The 14892-nt window shown below is 38.5% G+C and overlaps 1 protein-coding gene across 13 annotated transcripts in view; it reads left to right on the top strand.

Annotated features, from left to right (window-relative positions):
• HUWE1 (HECT, UBA and WWE domain containing E3 ubiquitin protein ligase 1) overlaps positions 1-14892 on the top strand; it is a 167448-nt gene that overhangs the window by 64990 nt on the left and 87566 nt on the right. For 12 of the 13 annotated variants that reach the window (XM_042974387.1, XM_042974391.1, XM_042974397.1 and 9 more), the window contains 11 exons: positions 422-469; positions 551-619; positions 1225-1324; positions 2626-2726; positions 3001-3151; positions 3287-3414; positions 4015-4155; positions 4367-4472; positions 6217-6351; positions 6860-6961; positions 7450-7530. In XM_042974387.1, the coding sequence (XP_042830321.1) occupies positions 422-469; positions 551-619; positions 1225-1324; positions 2626-2726; positions 3001-3151; positions 3287-3414; positions 4015-4155; positions 4367-4472; positions 6217-6351; positions 6860-6961; positions 7450-7530 (1162 nt within the window). The remainder of the gene's footprint in view (positions 1-421; positions 470-550; positions 620-1224; positions 1325-2625; positions 2727-3000; positions 3152-3286; positions 3415-4014; positions 4156-4366; positions 4473-6216; positions 6352-6859; positions 6962-7449; positions 7531-14892) is intronic. The other variant, XM_042974395.1, reaches the window with a different exon arrangement.

The raw sequence follows: 14892 nt of genomic DNA, 5'->3' as shown, positions 1-14892 counted from the left end.
GGTTGCCAGAGTGGAGGTGGCTGGAAGGGTAGGTGAAGTAAATAAAGGAGATAAAGAGTACTGTGATCAGCACTAAGTAATGTGCAGAAATGCTAAATCCTTATACTGTACACTTGAAACACTGTATGTAAATTATACTTCAATTTAAAAGTGACAAACTTTTTTTTAAGGAATGAGGAAGAATATGAAATGTGTCTGTGCATTATATTTTGGTACTGTTCAAAGAAGCTTTCTTGAGAATATTCTGTATATAAAATGGATATTTTGGGGCATTCTAAAGTTGCTTTGACTTTAAGAGCATTCAGTTAGGCTTCAGCCTAGGGTGGCATCTTGGTTTTCAGACCACTCTCTTGCAGTCTTATGGCAGGGCAAGCTGAGGTATTACAGTGACTCCTAATAACTCTCCTATCTTAAATTTCAGACGACTAGTAACACACTACATTATATTCACATAGAACAACTTGACAAGGTAAGAGGAATTTTTTACTATTGGCTAGTTTCCTAACATTCAGTTTACTTTTTGTTCCTAACCATTTTTTTTCTAATGTAGATTTCAGAAAGCCCTTCTGAAATCATGGAATCTCTTACCAAAATGTACAGCATTCCTAAGGATAAACAGGTATGGTAGGTCCTAATAATTATCTAAAGGGTGTGGTTGTTATCCATATAGATTAATGATATGTGCTGGGCTGGGAGATAGCATATCAGAAAGGATCATGGGTAAGTTAGTTAGCCTCAGTGAGCCTTAGTTTCCTCATCTTTTATGAGGCCGACACCTACTAACTTCCTAGGTCCTTATGAGAGTTTGAGTAAAACATAAGCTGCCTTACCCACCATGTGAATCTAATAAGTGTTAGTAGCTTAACACTTTGCATGCCAAAGAAGAAAACATTTAGTTGTGTTATTTTTTTCTGTTCATTGTTATAGTAATAAAATATTTGATTTGATTAATTACAATCTGAACTCTTGCCAAATGTCTTCAGTTTGTTTCCTGTCAGTATAGTGATAGTTCTTGGCTTATGTTAGGATATTAGGATTCTCTGAGCCTGTGTTTTGTGGCACTCATTTTGTCAGCTAGCCTCAGAGTGGAATTGTTCTGTTTGACACCTTAACAAACAGCAACAATAAACCATTTAACAAATATCCCAAGAGGTAAGATTTAACCTTCAGAAAGTATAGTCCCCTTTTTCATTGATTGCTAATTTAGGTCTTATATCTTTACAGATGCTGTTATTTACACACATACGGCTGGCCCATGGTTTTTCTAATCACAGGAAGCGATTACAAGCTGTTCAAGCCAGGTTGCATGCTATATCTATATTAGGTAAGAGAATAACACTGTAATTAATAGGCCCTGATTTGGCAATTTAGACATAAATTCCTTTGAGCTTCATCTGTCCTTGATGCTGTGAGGCTTATTGTAGTTACTTTAAGTGGCAAGTTAAATTGTAAAATTGCCAGCATTTCTAATGTTCACCATATTCATCATTCTTCAGCTCCTTAATGTTGTATTAGAAAAAGGATATAATACTTACAGACATATCACATGGGTTTAGTCTTGATTTTTGCCCTTTTCTTGTTTTGATGGGTGTTCAGGTAGCCCTCTCCCCTGGCCCCTAGTCTTCGTCTTGCCATTTCATCTTCCTCTTCTGTCCCTTCAGTGGTATAATTTTAAGTCAGAAGGTATTAAGAAGTCAATACTGTGCATCTTACTTTTACTGTAGAGTGGTAGAGTGGAAAGGACACTGGTTTTGGAATTAGTCCTGGGCTCTCATCCAGATTCTGCAAATGATTAGCTTATGGGTTATGCTTTTGGCCTCAGTTTCTTCATTTAATACTGGGACAACACTTCCCTCATAGGCTGATAAAGGATTAAATGAAAACCTATAAAGCACCTAGCATGCCAGACACATAGAAGGTATAAAATGATAGCTGCTGTTAATATTACCAGGCTTAGTGTGTTATTGTCTGCTCTTTTAAACTATGAGTTCCTTGAAGTGAAATTCCTGCTTTTCACTTTGTATTCAACACCTAGCATAACTTCTGGCACATTGGTGGGTACATGTTTGGTAAACTAAATGAATTATGTTCTAATCCTATTAGTTTGCACTTTAGGAGACTATGTCTACTGTTACTTGTGTGCGGGATTCTTTGAAAGTGGATTATAGATATTCTCAGCTTTTATTCCACAGTGACATACAAGTTTCTGGCTTAGTCTGTAGTTGTCCAAAATTCTTTTCTTTACAGCCTATAAAGTGTTGCCAGTGAAAAACAGAAGCACATGAAGAGACTAAAATGGAAGTCTATCTCCAGTGTACAATAGTTGTTATATCAAGTAGTGATGTTCTAAAAAACATTAACTCTTCACATTCTTTTCATACTTCCATTTCCCCAAAATCCTTGCTCATGACAACCGATGCTAATAATAGGAGAATCTGTCACTTTGGAGGGTATTTAGGGCTTATCACTATATTTGATCAGTCCTCTAGAATTCAGTGATTCTGTCCTCCAGTGCTGGTTGGAAGGGAATCTTTTCCTAGAACCAGTAGGTGCAAAAAGGTTTGTCATTGGGCAGTGGCTTGACCACTGCCTTCTTGCCTAAAGTGTTTATTTCTCCTTTTGCAGTGTATTCCAATGCCTTGCAGGAGTCCGCAAACAGTATCTTGTATAATGGGTTGATAGAGGAGTTGGTAGATGTCCTTCAGATAACAGATAAGCAGCTTATGGTAAGTATTAATATTCTCCTGTGTGCGTCAGGCTTGTGTGTATTTTCCTTCTGGTTTTTCCCAGGGGTTGAGAATGAACCCCAAGAGGGAAGCTTGGCTCTTTTACTTCTTCTTCTTTGGATATTTACCTACAGAGTTAACAAGTGCTGGATTTTCAGTGTTCTCAACAGACCTCCATCTCCCCTAAACAGTCAACAGTAGAATGAGTTAAATTTTGGAATATTGTGTATTAGCAACTTGGCTCACATCCCATGTTTGCCTTCTACTTTCTTAGGAGATTAAAGCCGCATCTTTACGAACATTAACATCAATTGTTCATTTGGAGAGAACTCCAAAACTCAGCAGTATTATTGACTGTACTGGAACTGCCTCTTACCATGGATTTTTGCCTGTACTTGTGCGGAACTGCATCCAGGCCATGATTGGTAAGTTTTGATGATTGTTATTTTAGGCAGCAAGAACTTTACCCTTTTGCTCGTGAGTCTTTTTTTAACATCTTGCCAGCTTAACATCACATTCTCAGCTTGCTCTTTTTCTGTCTCTCCCAACTTCCCTTATAGATCCTTCCATGGATCCATACCCTCACCAGTTTGCCACTGCTCTCTTCTCTTTTTTATACCATCTTGCCAGCTATGATGCAGGTGGTGAAGCCTTGGTCTCCTGTGGAATGATGGAAGCCTTATTGAAGGTGCTCTACTTTTTTTAAAAAATAACATTTGTGGGGAAATGAACTAAGAGCAAGTATAGAATTACAAGTTTGGAATGGTTCACAGTGAGAGCAAACAGCATAAGAAAGCTTACCCAGAAAATGTTATCCTTAATTTTTCTAGTTTGGCATTCTAGTTATCTGTCTCATTAACAACTTTTAAGAGAAGCCATCTCCATTATTAAGAATTGATCAAAGTCCAACATGGTGTGCTAGTCAGAAGAACCCAGGTACAAGTCAAGACTAGCTACATCTTCTGATGACCTTAGGCTGTCACCCTAAAGAAAATGTATGTAAAGGTACTTTGTAAATTGTGCTATGAAGGTAATAGGCTTTAGTGTGTGCTGGGCACTAGACACCAGCTTTTTTTCTCCCTGAATATTTTACTTAATCCTGAAAGGTAATTTAGGTCCGCATTATCTCTGAAGGATGAGTCCCAGAAGTGATAGAGCTATCATTTGACGAACACCTGTTTTTTCTCCCACACCTCCCCGAGACCCTAGACTGCATGTTTCTAAAAGTATATTCACAGTTTTGTGTTTTTTTCAGTTGATTAGCTTTGCCTCCTTTTCTCCTCGATAGGTCATAAAGTTTCTTGGCGATGAACAGGATCAGATAACGTTTGTCACCAGAGCTGTCAGAGTGGTTGACCTCATCACCAACCTGGACATGGCAGCTTTTCAATCCCATAGTGGACTTTCTATCTTCATTTATAGACTTGAGGTATTATTATATAAGGAGCACTTAGCATAGACCCTATCCAGTAAGATTTGAGCCTAGGAAGTATCCTAATAACCCCAAAGAGCCATCTTAGCCTTTTTCTGTTTTTAGAAACCAATTTTGTAATCTGCCTTTGACATTCTTTCATTATAATTATTTTTAATCTCCGATACATATATATAGGATTTTCTTACTACTTTTCCCTTGATTGTAGCATGAAGTAGATTTGTGCCGAAAAGAATGTCCATTTGTGATCAAGCCAAAGATCCAGAGACCTAGTACTACACAAGAAGGAGAAGAAATGGAAACTGATATGGATGGTAATGAACACTTATTAAGTCAATATATTTGTGCTTGGCATTTTCCTATCATCCAACCCCAATTTTCATTCTTCCTTCTTATAAATTCTAAAGTACACAACTGATTTGATTATGTATTTGTATAAATACAAAACAGTATTTTTCTACATAAGTGATTTGTATGTTGTTTTTCATGAGGCTAATTGTAAATGGGGGAGGCACAAGTTGTTGGGAATAGAGATGGAAGGTGACGCAGGTGGTAGAGCAGCAGTAGAGCCCCTCTGTTTTATTTCAAGAGTTTAATAGGTGTCTTCTAAGTATTGATTCATTATCTTCTTATTCCTGCTAAAATGTAAGTTCCATGAGATCAGGGTACTGTTTTGTTCACTGCTCTATTCTTCAGCAGTGCCTGATATATCGTAGGTGTTTAAATATGTGTTTGGGAAAAATAAGGAGAATGTAGACTCTAAAATGGGCTCTTTTGAAACTATCAGGCTATTTTGAGAAGGATGAGGAGAGGTGAAAAAGTTGTTGAATAGGGAACATGTTTTAAATCATAAAGTCAAGGGGCGCCTGGGTGGCTCAGTCGGTTAGGCGGCCGACTTCGGCTCAGGTCATGATCTTGCGGTCCGTGAGTTCTAGCCCCGCGTCGGGCTCTGTGCTGACAGCTCAGAGCCTGGAGCCTGCTTCATATTCTGTGTCTCCCTCTCTCTGACCCTCCCCTGTTCATGCTCTGTCTCTCCCTGTCTCGAAAATAAATAAACGTTAAAAAAAAAATTTAAATCATAAAGTCAAAAAGATAGGTGGCCCAATAGTCTTAATCTTTGGGTTCATCATCATGTGTGTGTGTTTTTTTTAAACCTCCCTACCCTCTCCATGCATAGTTAATTGTAATAGTAATAAAAACAAAAAACTTCTCCAAAACAGCTTTCTTAGAATTTAAATTCTTATCAACCAATACAGGTGATTCTGATGTGTTTGTAGAGAAAATTTCCTATTCAACAAAAAAATGGGTTACAAAATCATGAGTTGTGCTTCCATGTATATAAGTAGGCACAAATGGGAATGTTTATGTATAAAAAGATTGGAAGAGGGGCACCTGGGTGGCTCAGTCGGTTAAGCATCCGACTTCTGCTCAGGTCATGATCTCACAGTCCGTGAGTTTGAGCCCCGCGTCGGGCTCTGTGCTGACAGCTCGGAGCCTGGAGCCTGCTGCTTCAGATTCTGTGTCTCCCTCTCTCTCTGACCCTCCCCCATTCATGATCTGTCTCTCTCTGTCTCAAAACTAAATAAACGTTAAAAATTTAAAAAAAAATAAAAAGATTGGAAGAGTATTTAAAAATGTAAACTGATTTATTGCTAGTGGAGCTTTATTATATTGTACAAGTTGTAAGAAGTAATTTTGTATCATGTACTTCATTAAAATTCCAAAAAGCTCTGCCTGCTGTCTGCTACCCACCAGTAGTATATGAAGTTGCATGTTTTACTTACCACTCTTTTTCCTCCCACCACATTTGGCGGGTAAGAAATATTGAAAGGGATTTCTTTTGAAGGATTGTTTTTAATTTGCATATCTTAACTCATGATGTTAAATACTTTTCTATTTGTGAAAAGTTTACATTTTTATTTTGGGTCTCAATATTCTAATCTAGTCTCCATTTTTATATCATTCATCTCACCTTAATGGGAAAAAATTTCTCAAACAATCGTTCTTTTGGTGGTGCCTTTATTCTAACTAGTTTCTTTATCATAACTTTTACTCTAGTTGCAGATGTGACTATGGAAAGTAGTCCGGGCTCATCCATCTCTATGGAGCACCGGCTAGATGTTGACTTAAGGGCATCAAGTTCCAGCAGCAGCACTAGCATCTCCTCTGGCTCTGGACCTGGCCCCCGTCCTGGTGTGTAGACAAGTAGATACATAGTCTTTCACACTGAATTACTAAACTAGTAAAGAAGGTGCTTTGGGAATAGCTTTAGTGGTATATTTTGAGGATTGCTTCTTAGGACTGTGCATGTTACTGTGCCATTCTGGTGTCCATTTTCTTATATTAACATGTATTTCATACTTCTCCAACTATTCACACATTGATTATTTTATCAAAGCAGCCATATCAGAACACAGATAATATCTAAAACAGGAACTGAGGATCAAAAAGTTAATCTTTTTACTTTGTGGTTTTACTTCAGGCTTTTAATTTTAGCATTAGTTTTGTGTAGGCCTCAGTGATTTACTTTCCCAATTTCAAAGCTTAGTAAGTATTCTTCCCACCATTCAGAGATGTCACTTTGAATGTCTGCTAGTGTTGATATAGTGTATATGCGTCTCTTAAAAATTTGTTCTATGTGCCTGCTCAATCTGGTCTCATGGTGAACTCAACATAATCCTCCATCTTTCTCTCTTGCCAGGAGTTCAGTGTATTCCACAAAGAGCAGCACTTCTCAAATCCATGTTAAATTTCCTCAAGAAGGCCATTCAAGACCCTGCTTTCTCAGACGGCATACGACATGGTATTTGATTTTAGATACTTTCTTGAAGGATGTTTGACTTTCTCAGAGATTAGTGATTTTGATACTTTCTGATGTTACTCTTTTTTTGTAAGACAGGCTTAAGAAAAGGCCTGCCATTTTGAATAGCCTTTAGTCATTTAGTGTCACTTTTCCTAGACCTAAGGATTCTAGCCATTTTCATAATGATTCACCTATGTTTTTCCTTTTTCAGCTTTTGACTCTGTGCTCACTTCTAGCCTGCTACTTCACTTTGTCTGTGTCTGTATTCTTTTATTCTTTGATCCACTGTTAAGAGGCTATTTCATGGACAAGGAATAAATAATAGAATGTGAGGAGGAGACAAGTAGAAACCATTAGACTGGATTCAGCACAAGAGTTTGTTTACCATAGTGGTGGTACACATAATATATTGCTCCATCAACCCTACGCATCAAACTACTCCTGGACTAATCATATTCTCCTTGATGTTCACTTTTCTTTTCTCTTAGTGATGGATGGTTCTCTCCCTACCTCCCTGAAGCACATCATCAGCAATGCAGAATACTATGGCCCATCACTCTTCCTCCTAGGTAAGTGGTGTTAATAATTGGTTATACCAAGCTGGAATGACCTGCCAGTTCTCTGTATATTTTACATTCTTACAGGGTTTTATTGTCCACATTTGTCCACTGTGTGATTATGTATCTTTCTAGTTAGTGATGAAATAAAGATCAGAATTCAGTTTCAAATATCCATTTCTGGAAGGCCAAACATACAGTATATAAGCAATGTGTTATAAACCATGTGTGATAAGTACTATTGTACATTTGTGCCATACTTACTGCTGCAAGTGTGACTTTTTCAATGGTTAGTCCTTAATCTTGGTCCAGAAAATTCAGTCAGTATGGTTTTCATTCTTAGAATTGAATGTCAGACCCCACAAACTACAGTATAGAAAATCATTTCTCACTGTAGAAAATGCAATTTCAGAAGCTGTGGTTACTTTGTAAAAACATCTTTGCAATTTTATGTTGGCAATACTTTGAGTATTGCTGTTGTTAAAACCTCATTTTTGTTAACTGGCATTTATTGAGTGCCACATATTTAGGACAGTGTTTGAGATATGTAGCTTCTAGAATTCTCCTTAAAACTAAAGGAATGGGGACGCCTGGGTGCCTAAGTCATGTAAGTTTCCGACTCTTGATTTCCGCTCAGGTCATGACATCAGGGTCCTGGGAACAAGCCCCACGCCGGGCTCTGTGCTAAGCATGGAGCCTGCTTAGGATTCTCATATTCTCTCTCCCCCCCACCCTCTCGTCTCTCTGTCTCTCTCTCTGTCTCTCTCTCCCCCTCCTTTCTCTCCCCTTCTGCCCCTCTCCTCATCCGCAGTCTTTCTCTAAAATATAAATGAAAGAAACTAAAGGAACGTAATGGGAAGTGTAGAAATAGAGGAAACCTCCTTGTACCAGTAACACATTTTTTTTTTGATACTTTGGGATGTCTGGAGGGAGTAGTTTTGGCTACTTCAACTTGGTACTTACTCCCCTGCTGAAGCAAATTAGGATTTTTAAATTTAAAGTTCATGTCCTATGACCTTGCTAGATTCACTTTGTAGTTTATAGTTGCTTTGTTTTTATTTTTAAAGATTTTTTTCAAGTTTATTTATTTTGAGAAGAGAGCACATGGGTGATTGGGGGAGGGGCAGAGAGAGGGAGGGAGAGAATCTCAAGCAGGCTCCATGCTCAGCACAGAGCCCACACCCTGGGATCATGACTTGAGCTGAAATCAAGAGTTGGACACTTAACCGAGCCACACAGGTACACCCCCATAATTGCTTTGTTAATTTCTTAAGATATTCTATACAGTTTTGTCATCTACAAATAGTTCTTTTTTTTAATTTTTTTTTTTTTTTTTTTTGCTTTTTATGTCTTCGTGCATTGGCAAAGATTTCCAATACAGTGCTAAATAGAGGTGGTGAGAATGGGCCTTTTTGCTTTGTTCATGAACTCAAGGGAAAAGCATTCAGTATTTCACCCTTAAGTTTGAGGTTAGCAGAAGGTTTTGTTCCTCTTTGTCAGGTTGAGGAAGTGTTTCTTTGTATTACAGCAACTCTATCTTGACATAGACTCCCTCCCAAGGTTAGGTTCATATGACAGAACTCATGACAGCAGCCCTTTGGTATGATTGAAGATTTGTTACACAGGTAGAGAAGTCCCAAGTCAAGATGCAGAGAAGGATGGCTCTTTCTGGGAGGAAACCCTAGAACAGAGAAAAGCCAGGTACACAGGCATCTTATAAAGGGGAAGTTTAAAGGAGGCAGCAAGAGGACACGTGGGGTGTGGGCGGGGAGCAAGTGAGGCCTCTCAGCATGACGCAGGAAGCCAGAAATGAGACTTAGAACACTAAAGCAAACATTAGTGGAAGACCGAATTCCTTCTCTAGAGTCTTGATTCATCCCTGATGTTTGAATTAACATAGCAACCTTCCTGGTTTCCTATAAATAAACTTGTACTTGAGAGGGACCAGATTTGCAAAGCCAATTTAAAATAATTAGTCCAACAATTACTGTTTTAGCTCCATAAGTGATACTACAGCCTTTCACCCCAGGCAGAAGGAGAGAGCCAGGAAACAAAATTAAAGGGGTTTTGAGAATCTCTTGGCACATTTTTATAATATAGTTGGATGTTTAGTTCCTTTATTTTGTTGAAGTATTCTGGATACTTGAACCTGTATATTAGCCCACATGCAGCAGGAAGTCCCATTTAAGGCACAAGCACCACCTTAAAGTAACAGTAGATAGTTAAATGCCAATCTTTTTACCAACTATCATAGCAGCTAGACTCCTTTTTACCTCATTAAGGGCTTCTAAGGCTTGAGGTGTTTGGTTTATATGGTCGGCCAGTTGTGCCATTGTTGAGATAGTCTCTATAAAAGGTATCTGTGTTACAGAATTAAAAACACCTAAGGTGCAGCTCAATATAATAGATAAAAAGATGGCCCAGTGCTCCCTTTTGTGGCAAAACTCGATGAAAGAGCTAGACATTCTGGTTGAAACTAGGGTACCTGGGTACTAAATGTTCATAGGACACAGGTCATCGTGTGGGTTAGAAGGGAGCAGTTGATGGAGTAGAATGTATGATTTTGCTGAACAGGAGTTGTGTCATAGATCCAGTAGCCTAAGGTGGTTGGAGGGTGGAGTTTCTAGTGGCCAAATTATATCAGGGAAGACATGCAAGGGCAAAATAGTCTCAACGTGGTGGAGGGCATCATTGAGTAGACTGGATTGGTGGGGGAAGCTGGAAGGGCATGAAGGAAGTCAGTGAGGAAGCATCTGGTGAGGTTGTGAAGTCTTGTTCAACAACTATGTGCTGAAACCAACCAAATAAGGATTCTGACTCCTCCCAAATTCAGCCTCTGGCCCTTTTACCCCACTTTTATACCCAACTGTATCCCTTTTAACTTTTCTAACTGCCTTTTCTTCTCTCTCACCGTCTGTCTTAGTGCTGCCACATTTTAACGTGTTCATGTCTGCTTGTGCTCTATTCCTAGCTTAGCTGATGCCAACACTATGATGATTATTATGGACTGCTTAACCGGAGAGGGTGGTAGGTAGTCAATATCAATACTGAAGACCTCCAAGGGGACAAGAGTTACTTCTATAACTGATTGCCTGGGCTTGGGCACCTGTTAACATTGCTAGAGTTTTAGTGCTCAGGTTACGTTCTCTGTTAATATTACATAAATATTGTCTATCAGGTTGAGGAAGATGGGAAATGTTGGTACAGTTACGGTGGAGTAATGGAAAGTGAAGTGTGGGACTGTCAGATAATGGGGCTCTTGGAATGGTGACAAGTTATGTGGTCACCCATTACAGGTGCAGTTAATATTTGGGGGTGTCACCACTGAGCCTGGGACTACCAGTTGTACTGAAATCATCATCTAGGATGCTAGGTTGATGGGAGTCCTGGCCTAGCCCAAAACCTTTAACGGAAGGCTTTATACATTTGAGAAATAATTACAAAAGTGACTGAATGTCAGTATGACATTGTGTCTAGGAGTTATAGAGTAATTTCTTACAGGGAACTGTGGACTGATTGAATATCCCCAAATAATTGAGGTCATAGCATGGGCGTAGAGGAGACCAAAGAGTGTGGCATTGATTGAGTTGGAATGGTAGATTCCTAGACCCAGGCCATGAGCCAAATCAGGCATTGCCAGGCCAACCAGAACCAGAATGTTCCATAATATTTTCAGATCTGTTGTGGTCTATAGGTCTTGGTGTGGTGGAGGTGCCCATTTATTATGGAAGTCACAGGTATTGTTAACCCAGATTCTATAGGGGTTTGCTGTTCGTTATCTCTCTAATAGGGTGGATCAAGAGCTAGCATCCTGTTTGAGAAGGTTAGTACTGGGAACTAATCTAAGGTCTTTCTTTCCTCTTTAGAAGAACCATAAAATTATAGGTGTGGGAACAGGCAGGCACCAAGACCTACATTTCCTACCAAGAGGGACCTCCAGTTAACCAACCTTTGAAACTATTATATTGGGAAAGGTCTTCAGCAAAGACCTTCTTTTTGTGGCATACAGAGTAGTCTGAGAGGGTGAAGGCCTTCAGTTTTCAGTGGATTCCTTTGTTACCTAACTCTCACTACAGGCACCAATCCTAGCGTAGGTTGCACCAGGATAAAAAAGTCTTTAAGTGAGGAGGGATTGATTCTATTTAGGTATTATAGATTCATACGTGGAAACTGTCCCTTTTGTGGCTAGAGAAGGAATAGAGAGGTCCTCGTTGAGGATCTTGTTAGGATGTCCTATGACTTAAAATGTTGACAGTTTAGGATAAGAAAAAAGTGGGCAAATAGAGACCAATTCAGTAGACCATTGTCCATTTCATAAATTTAAGAGCATGTCTTTAAGTAGATTATTAGGTTTTTGTATTAGGTCTGCTGTCTGCAGGTGATAAGTTGGAAGTCCCAGGTGGTGCCTTGTTTGTACTGCCCATGCTCAGACTGAATGGATAAAATGTGTACCCACATCAGAGTCAGTGTTATCTGGATGCTAAAAGGAAACTAACATTTAATGCGGCTTATATTAAGCATGGCAGAAAGGGTAAACCAAGAACACTGAATCTTTGTGAGGGCATAGTACTTGAACCAGCAGATAGGGACAGTGACTCGATAAAATGAATTTCCCAGTCAGAGAAGGGGTATTCACCCCTTTGTATGTATTCCCATTGACTATGCCACCAATGGCAGGACGTTGTGCAAAGATCACATTGGGAGGCTGGAGCTTGGGCCAAGGCCAGTAGCATTGGATGCTGTGGCATTTAGCCCAAATTTTAAACGTTCTGGGACTGCAATGGCTGGAGGTCTCATAGGGCCTGTTGAGCCATGGTCAAGGAATAATATCTGAGCTTATTTGAAAAGTATGAACAAGTCAGTCAGCTATGGCATAAGTATGAGCTTCCTCTGTGGCAGTCTTGGCATGAGTGGAGACATCAGACTTTCATTGTAATATGCAAAGTTTGAGCAGCAATATATTCCCAGTGTAGAAAGCCCTTTGGGCACCATCCTGAATGTGGTAACTTTTGAGCCCATTGACCAAAAAACCAATAAGGCCATTAGCTATCATCCAGGTGTCTATAAAAATGTGAACAGTGGTCATACCTTTATTGAGGTGTGTCCTCCAGTACTAGAATGACTGCAGTCAGCTGTCTAGTTGGGCTGACTCTTGAGCCCCATCCTTTATCAGAAGTGACCTGGTCATGAGTTAGAAAGCAACAACTTTTCCAGCAGGCTCCATCACATGTAATTGGTGTAATTGCCATCTGTAACGTAGACAGACTCCCTTTCTACTGGATTTCCTACTCAATAAAGGTATGTTCCCTGTGCTTTTAAGACAAAAGCCTGAGGCTGTAAGTTCACACTTTGACTTATTTTGGACCTTTTAACTATAATTTACTTTGTCTGCTCTTCACATTTTAAAAGATGTTTCAAGTATTCAATCCACCCTTTAGTTGTTTTCGGCAGAATGATTTATTCATACAACTATTGTGCTTTTTTTTTATCTTGAAGAATTTTATATGTTGACGAATTTTTTGTGACTGCCAGTGTTTTTCTTTTCTCTCAAGTCTTGTGTCTTTTGTTAATTTTTTTTTTCATATTCTGAGTCTTAATTTTCTTACTCCTTTTTTTGTAATAGTTATTCCTATATTGTTTTATCGACATCTAAACTTTAAAAATTTCTCAGTTTGTCTTCTGCCAAGCTGAATAAAATAAGACCTTGAACCTGCCTTCACCCCTTTCTCATCATTTTCTTTGTCTTCTTTTTTTAGTAACTCTTGATTTTTCCTTTCTTATTCATTTTAATTTTGTTGGAGTACATCTTTGGGTAATTTTTAAAGTGTTATACTTCTTTTACTTTCAGAATTTTTTAGACCTTTCTCCATTGTCTTCTAATGTTACATAGTGTAGATAACCATGATGTTAAACTGGTTCTTGTTCCTTTGTAGGTAACTTCATTTTCTCTATTCTTAGAGTTCACAAATTTCACCAGGATGTATTTCGTTCTGTTTCTTTTCAGTATTCTCTCATAGCACTTGGTTAGGCCCTTTCTAATATCTGAGTATTTTTTTTTGCTTCAGGAAAATTCCTGAATTTGGTTCCTCTTACTTATTCTCTCCAGGAAGCCCTATTATATAGCTAGTAAGCCTACCACATTGATCACATGTCACTTCCTGAGAGAATTTCTCTCTATAATTTTGCAAGATGCCTACTGAATTATCAAACTTCTTATTTGTTACAAACTTTTAAAATTTCTATTTCCTTATTCTTTTAAATTTTTATAATGTTTATTTTTGAGCGAGAGAGCTAACAGGAGTGGGGAAGGGGCAGAAAGAGAGGGAGACACAGAATCTGAAGCAGGCTCCAGGATCTGAGCTGTCAACACAGAGCCTGACATGGGCTCGAACCCATGAACCGCAAGATCATGACCTGAGCCAAAGTTGGACACTTTACCAACTGAGCCACCCAGGCGCCCCTCTGTTTCCTTATTATTAAGGGACCCTTTGTCTTAACACACCATTGCTGTTTTATGGGTTTTGTAGATTCTAGTTTCAATTTAATCATTAATTTTTTGAGAGTTGTCTTTCATTATTTAACTCTTAGGAGTCAGTTGCTAGGTCCCATATGGAGCCAGTTGGATTTTGTGTGTTTCCTTTTTTAAATTCTAATATTTGGTCATCTGTTAATTTTAAAAGAGGGTTTAAACTGTCAGATTGCATTAGTAGCATTATGACATAGCCTTTTAGTTAGACCTCTGGAAAATAACAAATTTGATGCTCTAGTAACCTCTAGTAGGACATTAGTTTTAGTTTATGAATACTAAATTTTAGTGACCCCTTGGAATTAAGACATTTGTAAAAAAAAAAAGAAGAAGAAGATCTACGGAAGGGTGTATTATATACCAGTAGGAACCCGCAAAAGGACTTAACTTTTCCATAAGTTTATAGCCCATCACAAATCCCAAAGACCATTGACAGCTGTTGGTCCCCAGTAATTGTCATGTATTTGCCATTTCAATGACATTTGGAATAGATGAGAGGTGCTCTATTCACCATCTTAAACAGATAAAATCCTTTGGTATCATTTAGATCTCAGGTATCAGCATTACAAGTTTGTTTTACACATGGTTTATTAATATTGTGTGTGTGTGCGCACCTCTTTGTCAGGTTTTAAAATAAAAAATTTTAAATCTCGTAAAATGAGCTGACAAGCCTTGTCTTAATGGATCTTAGAAGGTTTAATAACACTCCCATCTAAAACTTTTGGTTCAGTGCCTTTCTGTTACTTGGTATTTTTACTTCTAAAAATTCTTGTGGTTATAGTCTCTTTTGCTGTCATTTCTTGAGAATCAATTTTTATGACATTTTCTTAGAAAAGAAAGCATTGCAT

Source organism: Panthera tigris, chromosome X, assembly GCF_018350195.1.
Source record: "Panthera tigris isolate Pti1 chromosome X, P.tigris_Pti1_mat1.1, whole genome shotgun sequence".
Classification (NCBI taxonomy): Eukaryota; Metazoa; Chordata; class Mammalia; order Carnivora; family Felidae; genus Panthera; species Panthera tigris.
This window is presented reverse-complemented; position numbering and strand designations above follow the sequence as displayed.